Source organism: Impatiens glandulifera, chromosome 8 (genome assembly GCF_907164915.1).
Source record: "Impatiens glandulifera chromosome 8, dImpGla2.1, whole genome shotgun sequence".
Lineage (NCBI taxonomy): Eukaryota > Viridiplantae > Streptophyta > Magnoliopsida > Ericales > Balsaminaceae > Impatiens > Impatiens glandulifera.
Genome location: NC_061869.1, coordinates 2,476,628 through 2,489,795, shown reverse-complemented (window position 1 = coordinate 2,489,795; position 13,168 = coordinate 2,476,628). Strand labels below are relative to the sequence as shown.

Below are 13,168 nucleotides of genomic sequence, written 5' to 3'. Positions count from 1 at the left end.
GTTATTTACACCGTGATTTTATTTTGCTTACATGCTTTCCATTTATAAATTTTTTTTTAGCTTTTCCAAGGTGAATTTGTTAGTGGTTTGTTATCCATAACTTGGAAAATATAAAATGTTTTTAATGATTTTATATGTATATATTTTTAAGTTTAGAAGAAAGGATAAATGATATCCTTCCAAAAACGGTTTATGGTTAGAAAGACGTCTCATTCTAGTATTTTGGCTTGTTGGGTGGTAAGGTTCATGCGAGACATACTTTCATTGTTATTATCACTTTTTCTTGGCACCCTCGAAAATATGGTCAATGAGAAGTGATCCCGTCAATGAACGTGTTGAACAAGTTCCTCTCCCTTATTAAACTCCTTAAGTTTTTTTCTTTTGTTTGGCGCCTTAACAAAGTTAAAATCGCTATAAATACACCTACATTGTTTCTTAAATTTTGTTGTTGATCAAGTCATAAATAACTAAGTATTTTAATTTAATTATTTTAATATAAATAAAATATAATAAAGTTTTTTGAATTTTTTAATAAGATTAATAGTTTAAATTTGTAAATATATTCTATTAAAATCTTAAAATTAAGAATAATTTTATAAAATAAAATTATTTAATATATATAAAATTATAATATATTTTATTTAAAATAACTATTTAAACTTTGCCTAAATAATAATAATTTTGAATAAAATATATTGATTTTTTTTAAAATAAAATTAAAATTTCAAATTATATATAAATATATGAAAAATGATACCTTATACCTATCGACCCTGAAATCGCGACTCGCACAACGAAAGTACGCTGTTATACAAAAGGGACTTCGCTGACCAAGTCCCTTTTGTATAACATTTGTATGACAATGAGGTTTTTTCGATGTGCGTCGCTAATTTAGAGTTGTGATATATATCATTTCTCTAATATATATATTTATAAATTAGTTATAAGAAATTAGAGATATTTAAATGATTTTTATATATTTATAAATAAATAATATATATATATATAAATTTAAAATAGTTAATCTTATTAAAATAATTAATTTTTAAAAAAAAATGTTTTTAATAAAATAATTAAATTAATATATATATATATATATTAAAAAGGCTTTATAAATTGATATGTGTTTGACATGGTGGTTTTAGTAGACAACTTATATAGTCTTAACCATGCCCAAATTTCAATTATTGGCCAGCTTGCATGGCATCCTTAGGCTTTGTTTTCTTTGCTATCTTTTAAAATAATCCAAATAAAATTAATTTTTAATTAATTATTTCTCAACAATTACATTATTTACTTCATTAACCAAAATATTAAAATACTCTTTATTTAAAATTATTATTTTTTATTTTATTTATATATATTAATATCATTTAAAAATTTTTACCAAAAATAATTATCACATACTCAAAATCATCGACCATCATTACGTTTTTCCCTCTAGATTTAAAAAGACAAAACAATCCGAACAAGACCTTAGTCATTATGCAATAGTTATTTATTTATTTTTTATTTTTTTTACATTTTCTCTTACCAAGTTCTTATTTTCTATACATAATCTCTAATAAGGGAAATTTGATGAAATGTCCTCAATAAAACCATTATTTGAGAAAATTAAACGCCCAACAAAACTTGCTTTTTCCTGTGCTATGACGAAAATACTCTATCGCGTCACGCGACGGCACACTCGACGAATTATGGTGTGACGCGAATGGGTATTTTCATCCTAATGATATTTTTGTAAAGTTTATGGGCGCGGTTCATTTCCCTAAATAAAGGCGTTACTATGGTCATTTCATTAAATTTCCCTTCAAATATGGTATTAAATCCATCATTACATAGGAGGGATAGAAAAAGAAATTTGGAGGGAAGAGAAAGAGATTGATTTTATTTTTTTCCATATCATTACTTTCACATTCCTCTTCCAAATTCCATGTAATTTCTCATAATTATGTGATATAGACTCACTTCTTCTTCTCCTGTTGTTGTGATTCGTTACTAAAACAGTCGTCGGAAATGAAGGCTGTAGTCATTACGTCCCCCGGCAGTCCGAAAGTGCTGCAGGTGCAAGAGGTAGATGAACCTCAACTTCAAGACGGTGAAGTTTTGATAAAGATCGAGGCCACAGCCATCAACATGGTCGATACATTTCAGCGCAAAGGTCTCAACCGTCTTCGGATTGGCGCCAGTCCCTATCTTGGCCTTGAATGTTCTGGAACGATCGAAGCCGTTGGGACCAATGTTTCGAGGTGGAAAATCGGCGATCAGGTATGCGCTCTTCTTAGCGGAGGAGGTTATGCTGAGAAAGTGACTGTACCATCCGTTCAACTTCTTCCAGTTCCACCTAATATTTCACTTAAAGATGCTGCTTTCTTCCCTAAGGCTGCCTATACTGTCTGGTCTACTGTCTTCATGATCAGTAAACTATCACCTGGTCAATCATTCCTGGTACATACATTACAAGTTAACTAATCTAAAGGAAGCCATTTTCTTATTTCTTGTGACAGATTTGTAATGTACGTATGTAGGTCCATGGTGGTTCAACTGGAATTGGTACATTTGCCATCCAAATAGCTAAGTACTATGGAATCAAGGTCTTTACAACTGCAGTTAGTGAGGAAGAACTAGCTTTCTGCAAGGATATTGGAGCTGATGTATGTATCAACTGCAAGACCGAAGATTTTGTTGTTCGGGTGAACGAAGAAACACAAGGGAAAGGTATAAATATAAATACACCATATGCTGCTTTCTTTATGAAAAAGCAATATCTGATCCTTAGATGTACGTAACAGGTGTTGATGTTATACTTGATAGCATTGGAGAAGGCTACTATAAGCCTAACCTTGAAAGTCTAAATGTCAGTGGAAGACTCTTTCTAAGTGTCGGTGGAAAATTCCTTATGTTTGGCTATATAGGAGACACACGGCCAAAAACGAACCTAGTCACTTTGTTAACAAAGCACGTCACAATCCAATTGATTGATTTGCATGGTAAAAGTATAGAAAACAAAGGTGAAATAGTGAGGGAAGTGGAGAAAAACGTTTGGCCGGCAATTGATTGTGGGAAGGTGAAGCCAGTGGTCTACAAGTCCTTCCCACTATCTGAGGCTTCTGAGGCTCATAGTCTCATGGAAAGCAGCAAACACATGGGTAAAATTCTCCTTTTTCCTTGATCCCAATGTTAATTAAAAACTTAGAACTTGGCTTATCTACAACTAAATAATCGTCTTTGGCTTTCATTTCTTCCTTTCGAAAGATGTCAAACACAGATTGATAAGAAGACTTGTAAACTTCATATACTTCTTAAAACTGTTTTCATCACATATGGGTAGTTTTATTCATACCTTTTTTTCCTGCCTAAGGATTAGTAGTAGTACAAACAGCTTCAATTGCCAAGCTTTTGAGCACATTTGGACAGGGATCACCTAGTTTAGCTGTAGCAACAGGGACTGAGCACTCTCTGTTGCCTATGCAAGCCTGCAATAATAAAATTAATATACTTTATACAATCTCCAAAGTATGGTTATTTCTGGTTTCACGTGGAAACGGGTTTGTATAAGAATTTGGATGATCGAACACAGCCTTTGGACATAATAAAAACAGATCCAAAACCTCCCCAAGGTTTGAAATCTCAACTAATATATCAAAGTACTAAATAAATCTAAAGATGAGAATATGCAGCATTTTACCTGCTGAATGATGGGTTTAACATTCTTGTGACATATTCCGGCAGTGAAAGTGCCACAATCCCCTTTTGGAGTTCCATAGCTTGCAAAATTAATTGAAGTTATAAGCCATCCATGCTCACAGCTCAGTCGAACTTGGGGCTGTTGAAGGCTCGTTTTCGGCTTCCAAGTGTCAACAGGTGGTATCCCATCCTCAGACACGACGGAACATATCTCATGTCTAACTCGTGACAGAAAGGAGATCTTTGAAGGGTCACCACCAAGCTCTTCATGAAGAACCAGTAGGTTTACACCCTTGTGTACCCATAATCGAGGGACATGATACCTGTTTGATGCATTCTTAAACTCACATAAGTTTAAAATGGGGTTGTTGAAGGCTCATTGCCGCAAACTCTGACTGAGCTCTAAAAAGTGTTTCAAATTGAGTTTAATCTAACTTACAAAATTTGAGAAGGTTGACCGCAGTGTCTGAGACATTTATTGGAGTCATAGGATCCTCTATAATCACAATTATCAGTGCAACCATCAGACGGTGAGATGTAAGCAGGCCAATAGCGACCTATACTCTGCCCATTAACCCATGCTTGACCCTTTCCCATGCTCGAAAGGTTCAAAGATAATGGGCCTTTTCCATCAGTAGCATAAAATGTTGTCTGAATTTTGGAAAGAAAATTTGAGCCTCAAGTATCTAAAATATGAAAATTATCTACCTTTTTCTTGTGTTGGGCAAACTAAATATCCTATATATTTCCCTAAAATGAAAAAAATGATTTCTTAACCAGGTTGATGCATACCTTGTACCATATCAAGCTCTGATTAGTTGGAAGATCACTCCCTTTAGTCCATAAAGTACTATTTACAAGATCGATTCTATCAAGTCCGATTGATTCGCCTTCAAGCCCCACCTTAAGGAAATGAAAGATAAACCAAAATAAATGCATATTATTTTCTAACTTTTTTTATATCACAACATATAACAAAACAGGCCAATGCTGACAATTTTATCGAACCTGATAGGTCCATTCTGCAGATGAGAGATCCTCTTTACTATTATTTTTCGAATGACTGACAATAACAGAATAAAGTCCTGCCCCAGCAATATCAAACCATGCCCCAAAGTTCTGCATATACATAAGACAACAAATAGGATCAAATCGGTTATTTAATTTTATTCTTTCTTCAACATTTTATATAAATTTGTTTTTTCCCTCAAATGTTAAAGAAAACATTAACATATTGTGGAAGATTATCCAAGATGTAATGTACCTGTAAACCAATCATCATATTTAGTACGTCCAAGGTATTACGCCCGTGGTTAAGATCGATTGATCCACTGAAATTGAAGCTTGCATCGTCATGATAACCGTAGCTAAATCCTTCAAAAGATAAACAAAGTATTATTTTTTTCACATCCTTTTGAAGAAATGCTTCAATCAACATCACATTGGAGGCAGAAAATCACTTGCCTATTAATTTTTTGTTGACAAAAACAAGACCTGCATGACCTAAACTCTGGATAAGAAGAAAAGCTTTGGTTTCTTTATCAACCTTACTGTTCTCATCAACATTTATACTGCCAGATGAAAAATAATAATAATAATAATTGATAAACGTTCATTTCAATGATTGATTATAAGAGTTCTGTACCTTGTTGTATACCAAAGGAAGTCACTTGAATCTTGTGTTGTATTGATCTGCTCCAGTAACCTGGATGTGATAAACGAGCTATTGCTCCAAACACCCACTTTTTCCTTAAACCAACTCCATTCCGATGAAGCTAATGAATATTCAATCATATTAGATTTTCGAGGAAAGACAACGTCAATAAGGTTTTTCTGTGTAACAACCTGGTTAATGAAGAAAGTATATAGGAGTTATAAATCTTTACAAGAAAAGTTCCCTTCAAAGGCTATGGGAATCAGCAGTTTTACCTTAGCCGTGTTAAATACAACAGTTCTACAATCCGGAAGAATGCTAACTGACCAAGCGGGTAGGAAGTAAGATTTCCCATTAAAGCTGACGGTAGCATCTGAATTGCTTCCATAGTTGGCAAGAAATGCTGCACAGTCATTTGAAGCTTTGTAGAATACATGTGCCTGGTTTTAAAATTTTGATTCCATTTTGTCAAATAAACATATCCCACCTTTATATTGTACATAAATTCAGTTTTTTTTATCATTTCAATAACTCAGCCTCCATAATCATTCGCGGGGTTACAGATGAATTTTTTTAGCGTTACCTCAAGATTCTCACCTAGTGAGAGTTGAACCGGATCTGCGTAGACCAAATATTCTTCACATAGCTTGATTGCCATGTGAAGATCCCGCAAATGGCCCCATTTTGGCTGCCTAATAAAACCTGCATTAAGTCAAAATTGTGTGACATAAAACTCGTAAAAAAGTTTAGAAAAAAGGCAATGAAATGTAAGAAGTTACCATATTCATCAATTGGAGCATCATAATCGTAGCTTGTGGCAGTTAACGGCCCTCCAGCTGTCCTTCCGAAATTAGTACCACCAAAATACTACAAGAGAATATCATAGATCCATTTCACTCGAATAAACACATTATATATATAGAGATATAATGCAGTCTTATCTAGACTCACCATGTAATAGTTTTGAAAAGTACCACCTTTTTCAAAAAAACGGGCAACAGCAAAAGCCAAGTCCTCAACAGGCCGATAAGGAATTGCATAACCAAATGCACTGAACCTGCAAGGTTGTGGCTACAGATATTTAGCTCTCCAAAGATTCTAACCAGCTTCATGTTTGATATGTCAAAACATTTCTACAAATAGGCATGTTTTACCATCCAACATAGTTCTCAGTCCACATTGCTGGTTTGGAAGGTGAATTTGGTTTAAATCCATCACAGTAGAACCCATTACATGTGTTTATCTACATAAATATCACAACACTTCTCATGAACAGCTGCTTAACGTCATAACTATCGTTTGGATTAGTTATAGACACTTACTATTGGATCTGGGGCATCGGTTTGACGACACATCACCCAAGGTACAGTTGTATTAAGGCTAACAGCAGTTTCAGCCGCCCATTCAACATATAATTCTCCTCCAACTCCATAGGCCCATTCTACAAGTTCATACTCATTCTCAACCTGTTAATTGCATAAGATGCAAATGAAAGATACAAATTAATGGTATCAATTAAAGTCCATAGGATGACACACAAAAACTAACGAAGAAATCCAACCCAAACTACCTGTGCAAGAATGATTGGGCCTCCTTGAGATGCAAAAAGGTTCTCCTCCTTCATCAACTCAACAATTTTCTCCATGAAACGTTTCATCTCATTCTAAGTTCAATTTGTTGCGTTATTTATAAAAGTGATTTCATTAGCTCCAAAAGAAACAAATGTAAATACCTTGTAAAGGTCATTTGTTGTACGAAACTGAATGCCAGGAATGAAATGTAGCCACATTGGGAATCCCCTGTCAGAGAATTGGAAAACATATTTTACATTAGAAAAACTTTCAACATCCTACAATGAATCATAGTTACTTCTAGAAGAAATCAACCCGTAATTCCATTCTGCACATGCGTAAGGACCAATCCTCAAATGCACAAACAAACCGGCTTCCTGCACTGTCTTCACAAACTTTACCAGATCAAACCTGCCTTCGAAGTAGTACTGCAATAGTTTACACAAAACCAAATTAACTAAATAGAATATCCTTTCAGCTACCAAGTTCTAGTTCACATATAGTGAAGAAAACAACTTGTTTACCTGTCCTCTAACTGGTTCATGATAATTCCAGAAGACATAAGTCTCAACCACATCAATTCCCCCTTCTTTTGATTTCTGAATAAGTTCAGGCCATACCTAAAACAATAAGAATACAATAGAATTTAAGGTTTATGTATTATTTTACCTTAAACATACAAAAATACAAACAATCACTCACTTCAGGTGTACTCCTGGGATAATGAATCGATCCAGACTGCAATACACGTCTCTTACCATCGATGACAATTGATTTCCCGTCATATGTAACTGTTGTACAATTCACTCTTTCAAAAATTAAACTCACAAACAGAAGAGCTACATAGATATTCAGTTTCTTTCTTTCCATAGTTCGTTAATAAAAAAAACACACGAACAAAGCAAGAAATCCTCTCTTAAGTTATGCACGATAATCATATATATATTCTTATATCTAAGAATTTCAGTTTCTTGTCTTCACCTATCTAGACCTATCTGTATGTTTGCAAATATAAGCATAGAAAATAACATTGAGATGAGATGGAAGATTAAAGGTAGGTTAATTTGTTCATTTGTATATGTACATTACGAAGAATCTGAAAGGAATTTATAGATTCGAATAGGAAAGAAACAAACCGTGAGGATCGGCGATGAATCTTATGCTGCAAATGCAATTCCAGTGAAGTTAGAGAGAGAAGACATTGGAAATTTGAAAGCAAATGAAGAACGAGATACCATAAGAAGCTTCAATTCAATGGCGGTTTTTAACTAATCCCAATTCAATATTAAGCTAAATCTTTATTATTATTTCCATTTCCTCTATTTCTTAATCGGACAGTTTGAAATGCAGAAAGTGCAGAGGATAAAAAAAAAACGCTGGTATTCCTTTTACTGTTTTTGGACGAAAATGCTTCAGTTTGTGTCAATAAAAAATTGATTATAATTTTTTTTGGATGAAAATGCCCAGTTGCGTTACGCAATCGCGAGACGAAAAAAAATAATTCCGGTTGCGTTACACAAAGGTACAATTGTCATTAAAAAAAAAAGGTTATCAGCACTATTTAAATTATGCACCCACACAATCAGTTATTTCTATATGAGTGGGGTCATTTCCTCAAATTTACCTTTATATGCGCTTTTTTTTTCTTTTTTATATCACTTTGAACTATTATCGGATAGCTGTTTAATTTATTTTTTAAGATTTTTTTTTAAAAAAGTTCATGTATATTAAAAAAAAAAAATTTAAAAAGACAAAAACATTACATGAAAACAAAATTTAAAAAATAAAGAAGTTAAAAAATAAATAAATAAATAAATAAACATAAATATAATTTTTAAGTTATAATAAAGTGGAACCAATAGAGTGTATTTTTAGTAACATATTTGATTTAATTAAATTTATTTTGATAAAATAAAAAATATTTTATATTTAAATAAAATTAGTTTTATATTTAGTAAAATAGAATGACAGAATTTATTTTAATAAAATAAAAAATATTTTATAGTTAAATAAAATTAGTTTTATATCTAGTAAAATGACAAAAATAATATATAATAATAATATAATATAATTATATTTAAATTTAATTTTAAAAAATAATATTTTTATAATTAAATTAATATCATATTCTTATAAAAAATTATATATATATATACATATATTAATTTATAAATATAAATATCTAAATTTTGAAAATCATATAATTTTTACTTTCCTAATAATTTATTGTACTATATTTTTTCTTTCTGTATTCCTAAAATATTTGAACGTGACTAATTTAACTTACGAATTTTAGTGAATTTTGACTACTGTTTCACTAAATTCAATAGTCAAAATTTTCTATTCACTAAAATGTGCGTTAAATTATTAATATTAATTTTTATTTATAAATATTAAGTAGTATATTTTCTCGGGTTCTAATTTCACAATTCAATATTTACCAACAAAATAATAGTAATACTAATATATTTTATATTTTTTTTATTTTGATAAGGCGAGCATCCGCAATTCCAAACGGAGCCTAAGGAGGCAAAATCTCAGTTCGTCGTCTCCATCTCGCACTACCTCACAGCCGCCCACAGGAAGCGGAGTTTGGAGGGGGGATCGTCGTCTTAATGGCGTTTAGAATCAGAGCCTTTGCTAACAGAGCTGTATACCTATTGAGACGATCAATTTCCACTCCGTCTACTCAGCGCCGAACAATCTTCAATCTCTATCCATCTTCTCACTATCTCCAATCTTTCACAGGTAATTTCTCTTTCTCCAAGTTCCAGTTATTGCTTCATAGAGCAAATCTCATTAACTTACCTGTTGGTTAAACGAATTGCTCTGTCAGGTCGCTCCATTTTACTACCCCAGGTTAGTAATTAATCCTTCTATTTATGTGGGTGATGAATAAATTTGCAAGCTTTATTTTTGCTTCATGAATATCAATTCAATTAACATTGTAATTAACAAGGAATGCAATCAGTTTAACTCTAGGTTATTTTCAAGCACAAAACCTCAAGAGGGAGGAAATGAAGAAAAGTAAGTTATTAATATTCAATTACAATTATTATACTATCCTTGGTGTAAAGTATTTTAATGGGATGATTAATAAGATCATTTTGTGTAGAATATCAGTGTCATTTCTTGATAAAGATGGAGAAGTGAAACATGTAAATGTACCTATTGGCATGTCTATGCTTGAAGCAGCCGTCGAAAATGATGTTGAAATAGAAGGTAAATGATTGTGTTTAATTTACAGAAAAATTGTTAATATGTGATCCTTGTGTTGGATTTAGGGTTTGATGGATTAAGCTTATACTGAATTCTTATCAACATTCTTTTGCCTGATTCAATTTGATAACAGGAGCATGTGATGGATGCCTTGCTTGTTCCACTTGCCATTGTATTGTGATGGTACGACGAGACAAGGAAAAAAAGAAGGGAAAATCCATAAATAAGCGTTTAAACTATTGCAAATTTTGATATCCTTCTCGAAACTTTGTTTGATTTAGGTCCCTTAAAGTTTTGAAATGACCATTTTTGGAGACAGTTAGTGGAAAAAGGTTTTGTTTTTGACACTTTGCATCTGCATCATTGATCATACAAATTTTGGCAATCAGGGTAGCGTCACTTCTTGATGTACTTTACATTGTGTTAAATTCTCATGATAATCTGAACGGTGTTTTAGGGTTTAGGGTTAACCTAAAACAAAATTTATTTAAAAGAAACGAACTTAAGGGGCTAAATAAAAGTTTGGGGTAGGTTTGTTCTGATTACTAAACTTTTCTTGCTTGTTATTATCTTTGTTGTTTAGGACATAGAATACTACAATAAGCTAGAAGATCCAACTGATGAAGAAAATGACATGTTAGATCTTGCCTTTGGCTTGACAAAAACGTAAGCACTTTCATTCCACACAAAATTTGGCTGACTTTGTCAAACTAAATAAGTAATTCTCATTCATATTATGCTTTTCAACAGATCTCGCCTCGGTTGTCAAGTCATTGCAAAACCAGAACTTAATGGAATGCGCTTGGCTGTTCCTACTGCCACAAGAAACATTTCTACAGATCAATTGAAACAAAACTCTCTATGAGTTCTGATTACAAATGAATTAGAAAAGCTGATCTTGGTGGATTAAAGGAAACTTTGCCTGCTCTAATAGCGTATTGCAGAAATTTGGCCCTATTTTCTTCAGCTTTTCTTGATTAAATTTTGTTAAAGATTACAAAGGTTTTGATTATCTTATTTAGAAGTGTCTAGTTGTAAACTACTATGGGAGATAAAATCAAATACAAATTTGAATTTCTGGATTGCGGGTTTAACATAATACTAACTCATATGATCTGTGTTTGGTTTGGTTCCTGAACAGGGTAAGGCGATCGAGCTGTTCTCTCGAGAAGGTACATTTTTAGTTACTATTTTCTGAAATTCTGTACAGCTCTAGATGTAGTATATTTAGCTGGAATGATTAAGAAGATATAATGATTAATGAAGGGACCCATATAGGAATAATATGCATAATTGTCAAATTCATCAGTCCTGTTGTTGGTGCTAACCCAACTCAATTATGTCATCAATAATGTAAAGTTTAGCAGCAGCAGCAGCTATTGTTATTTGTTAGGATTACAAATATAATAATGGGTTCATTGAATGGACACTTTCTATGGAGGAATAATATTTATAATCTACCTAAAGCCAATCCATTATAAAAATAACTGTAACATTGATTTATCATGTATTTTTGGTACCAACCGCATTAAGTTTAGTTATATTTCCATTCACAGGAAATAAATGAATTCTTGGATATATAATAATGGTTTGTTAGTGAACCATCAAATCAGAAAATGATGTAATATTTATAGACTCACGTGAAGATGCCCCCTTTAAGATTTTAAATGATTTTTCTGTTTAGTTATTATTTTGGTCCCATCTGAAGAAATAATCCATAATTTTTTATTTTTTTTCTATTTCACTGAGTTTAGTTTCTAAATGCTTATATATTTAAATTGTACTGAAAAAACTGTCTTTTAAACTATGTTGTTATTGATATTGAGATTAGTTATTGTTTATGTATGAAATTTTGGTAAAGCCAAAAATGTAACTCAAATGAAAAAAAAGTCAAACAAGATATAAAAGATTTCGAATTTACTAAGAATGATATTATTGAATATGGGTGACAGTGAATTTGATCCATTTTTTTTTAATAAATTTAAATTTAGTTATATTCGGTTACTAGTCGCATAACAATAATTCAGTACATGTAACTAATTTTAAAATTATACAGTGATAAAAGTCGGATTAAGAGATCAAAATGTCAAAAGTTCAATTTAAATTGGAAACGTTTTTAGTTGAAACGAGGACCATGGTTATATCATAACTTTAAATAATATATTTCGAGTGAGATCATATAAATTATTTTTAAAAATTATCCCTATTAATTTTTTAGTGAATAATTTGGTTGAAAAAAAATTGTAAATCCTTCTAGATTACGTATGCTATATTTTGACAATATATGAAGTTCGATCTCAGAAATTGACAAATTCGGTCGGAGAGTTCATTGTCATTTTGAGAACTATTTTAAAATATCTTTGCACACATTGATTTTTTAATATTTGATTTTCTCTACACAATATTATGTTTTTATTGTTTGTTTTTACAACCATTCTTATATAAATAAACACAAATTAATAAAAAGAAATATGAAACTAATATTTCTTTTAGTTGAAATGAAGCAAACCCACTTTTAGTTAAAAACTTATAATGTAAAAAAGTTGGAATTAAAAGATAAAAGTGGAGAATAATTCTCTCAATCTAAAAATGGTGTCACTCACATCCAATCATGATGAATCATCCACTAATTAATATACATTATCTTGAAGGCGACTTTTAATGGTTGACGATAGCTTGAATATGATAGGGAGGAGAACTGTTAACCAAACAATTATTAATAATATTTACCTTATTCTTTTTGTATTTTCTTTTATTTAAATACTATGTCAGATTAAAACTTCAATATTTTGTGATTCTTGTGATCTATATTTGTTTATTATGAGTCATTTTCTCCATCTTTTTATTTATTTTATTATGAGTCATTTTTTAATATATATAATATGGTGGTTGCACTTTGCACTCTTTCTCATAAAATATATTAATTGTTAAATTTTATGATCCTTTCATAATTATGAATGAGAATGAGACAATTAAAAAAAACACAATTATATCATATTCTAAAATACAAATATATATATATATATTTATAAAATGA

At 31.3% G+C, this 13,168-nt stretch overlaps 3 protein-coding genes across 5 annotated transcripts; 2 read left to right on the top strand and 1 right to left on the bottom strand.

The window, feature by feature from the left end:
* Nucleotides 1–2,016: 2,016 nt before the first annotated feature.
* Nucleotides 2,017–3,246, top strand: LOC124912458 (quinone oxidoreductase PIG3-like). The gene is made up of 3 exons (XM_047453083.1): nt 2,017–2,448; nt 2,529–2,718; nt 2,793–3,246. Exons 1-3 carry the CDS (start codon nt 2,017–2,019, stop codon nt 3,170–3,172), a joined length of 1,002 nt encoding a protein of 333 aa, XP_047309039.1. The 3' UTR covers nt 3,173–3,246.
* Nucleotides 2,309–8,153, bottom strand: LOC124912457 (beta-galactosidase 8-like). Of its 3 annotated transcripts, XM_047453081.1 has the most exons (20): nt 7,615–7,797; nt 7,437–7,532; nt 7,228–7,340; nt 7,074–7,140; nt 6,912–7,004; nt 6,664–6,807; nt 6,496–6,584; nt 6,293–6,398; nt 6,121–6,208; nt 5,925–6,043; nt 5,617–5,781; nt 5,333–5,532; nt 5,152–5,258; nt 4,952–5,061; nt 4,696–4,806; nt 4,480–4,590; nt 4,127–4,338; nt 3,689–4,010; nt 3,344–3,476; nt 2,309–2,445 (listed from the first exon to the last, which is right to left on the bottom strand). In XM_047453081.1, exons 1-19 carry the CDS (start codon nt 7,780–7,782, stop codon nt 3,357–3,359), a joined length of 2,541 nt encoding a protein of 846 aa, XP_047309037.1. In that variant the 5' UTR covers nt 7,783–7,797; the 3' UTR covers nt 2,309–2,445; nt 3,344–3,356. The 3 variants fall into 3 exon arrangements, with proteins under 3 accessions (XP_047309037.1, XP_047309038.1, XP_047309036.1); XM_047453082.1 differs by lacking the exon at nt 2,309–2,445 and adding an exon at nt 8,049–8,153 and having other exon boundaries at nt 3,278–3,476; nt 7,228–7,532; nt 7,615–7,703; XM_047453080.1 differs by lacking the exon at nt 2,309–2,445 and having other exon boundaries at nt 3,278–3,476.
* A 1,264-nt stretch (nt 8,154–9,417) lies between these two features.
* LOC124912116 (adrenodoxin-like protein 2, mitochondrial) lies at nt 9,418–11,205 on the top strand. The gene is made up of 7 exons (XM_047452676.1): nt 9,418–9,660; nt 9,749–9,771; nt 9,884–9,939; nt 10,028–10,134; nt 10,265–10,314; nt 10,715–10,797; nt 10,882–11,205. The coding sequence occupies exons 1-7, from the start codon at nt 9,528–9,530 to the stop codon at nt 10,994–10,996; spliced, it is 567 nt and encodes a 188-aa protein (XP_047308632.1). The 5' UTR covers nt 9,418–9,527; the 3' UTR covers nt 10,997–11,205.
* The last annotated feature ends 1,963 nt before the right edge of the window (nt 11,206–13,168 follow it).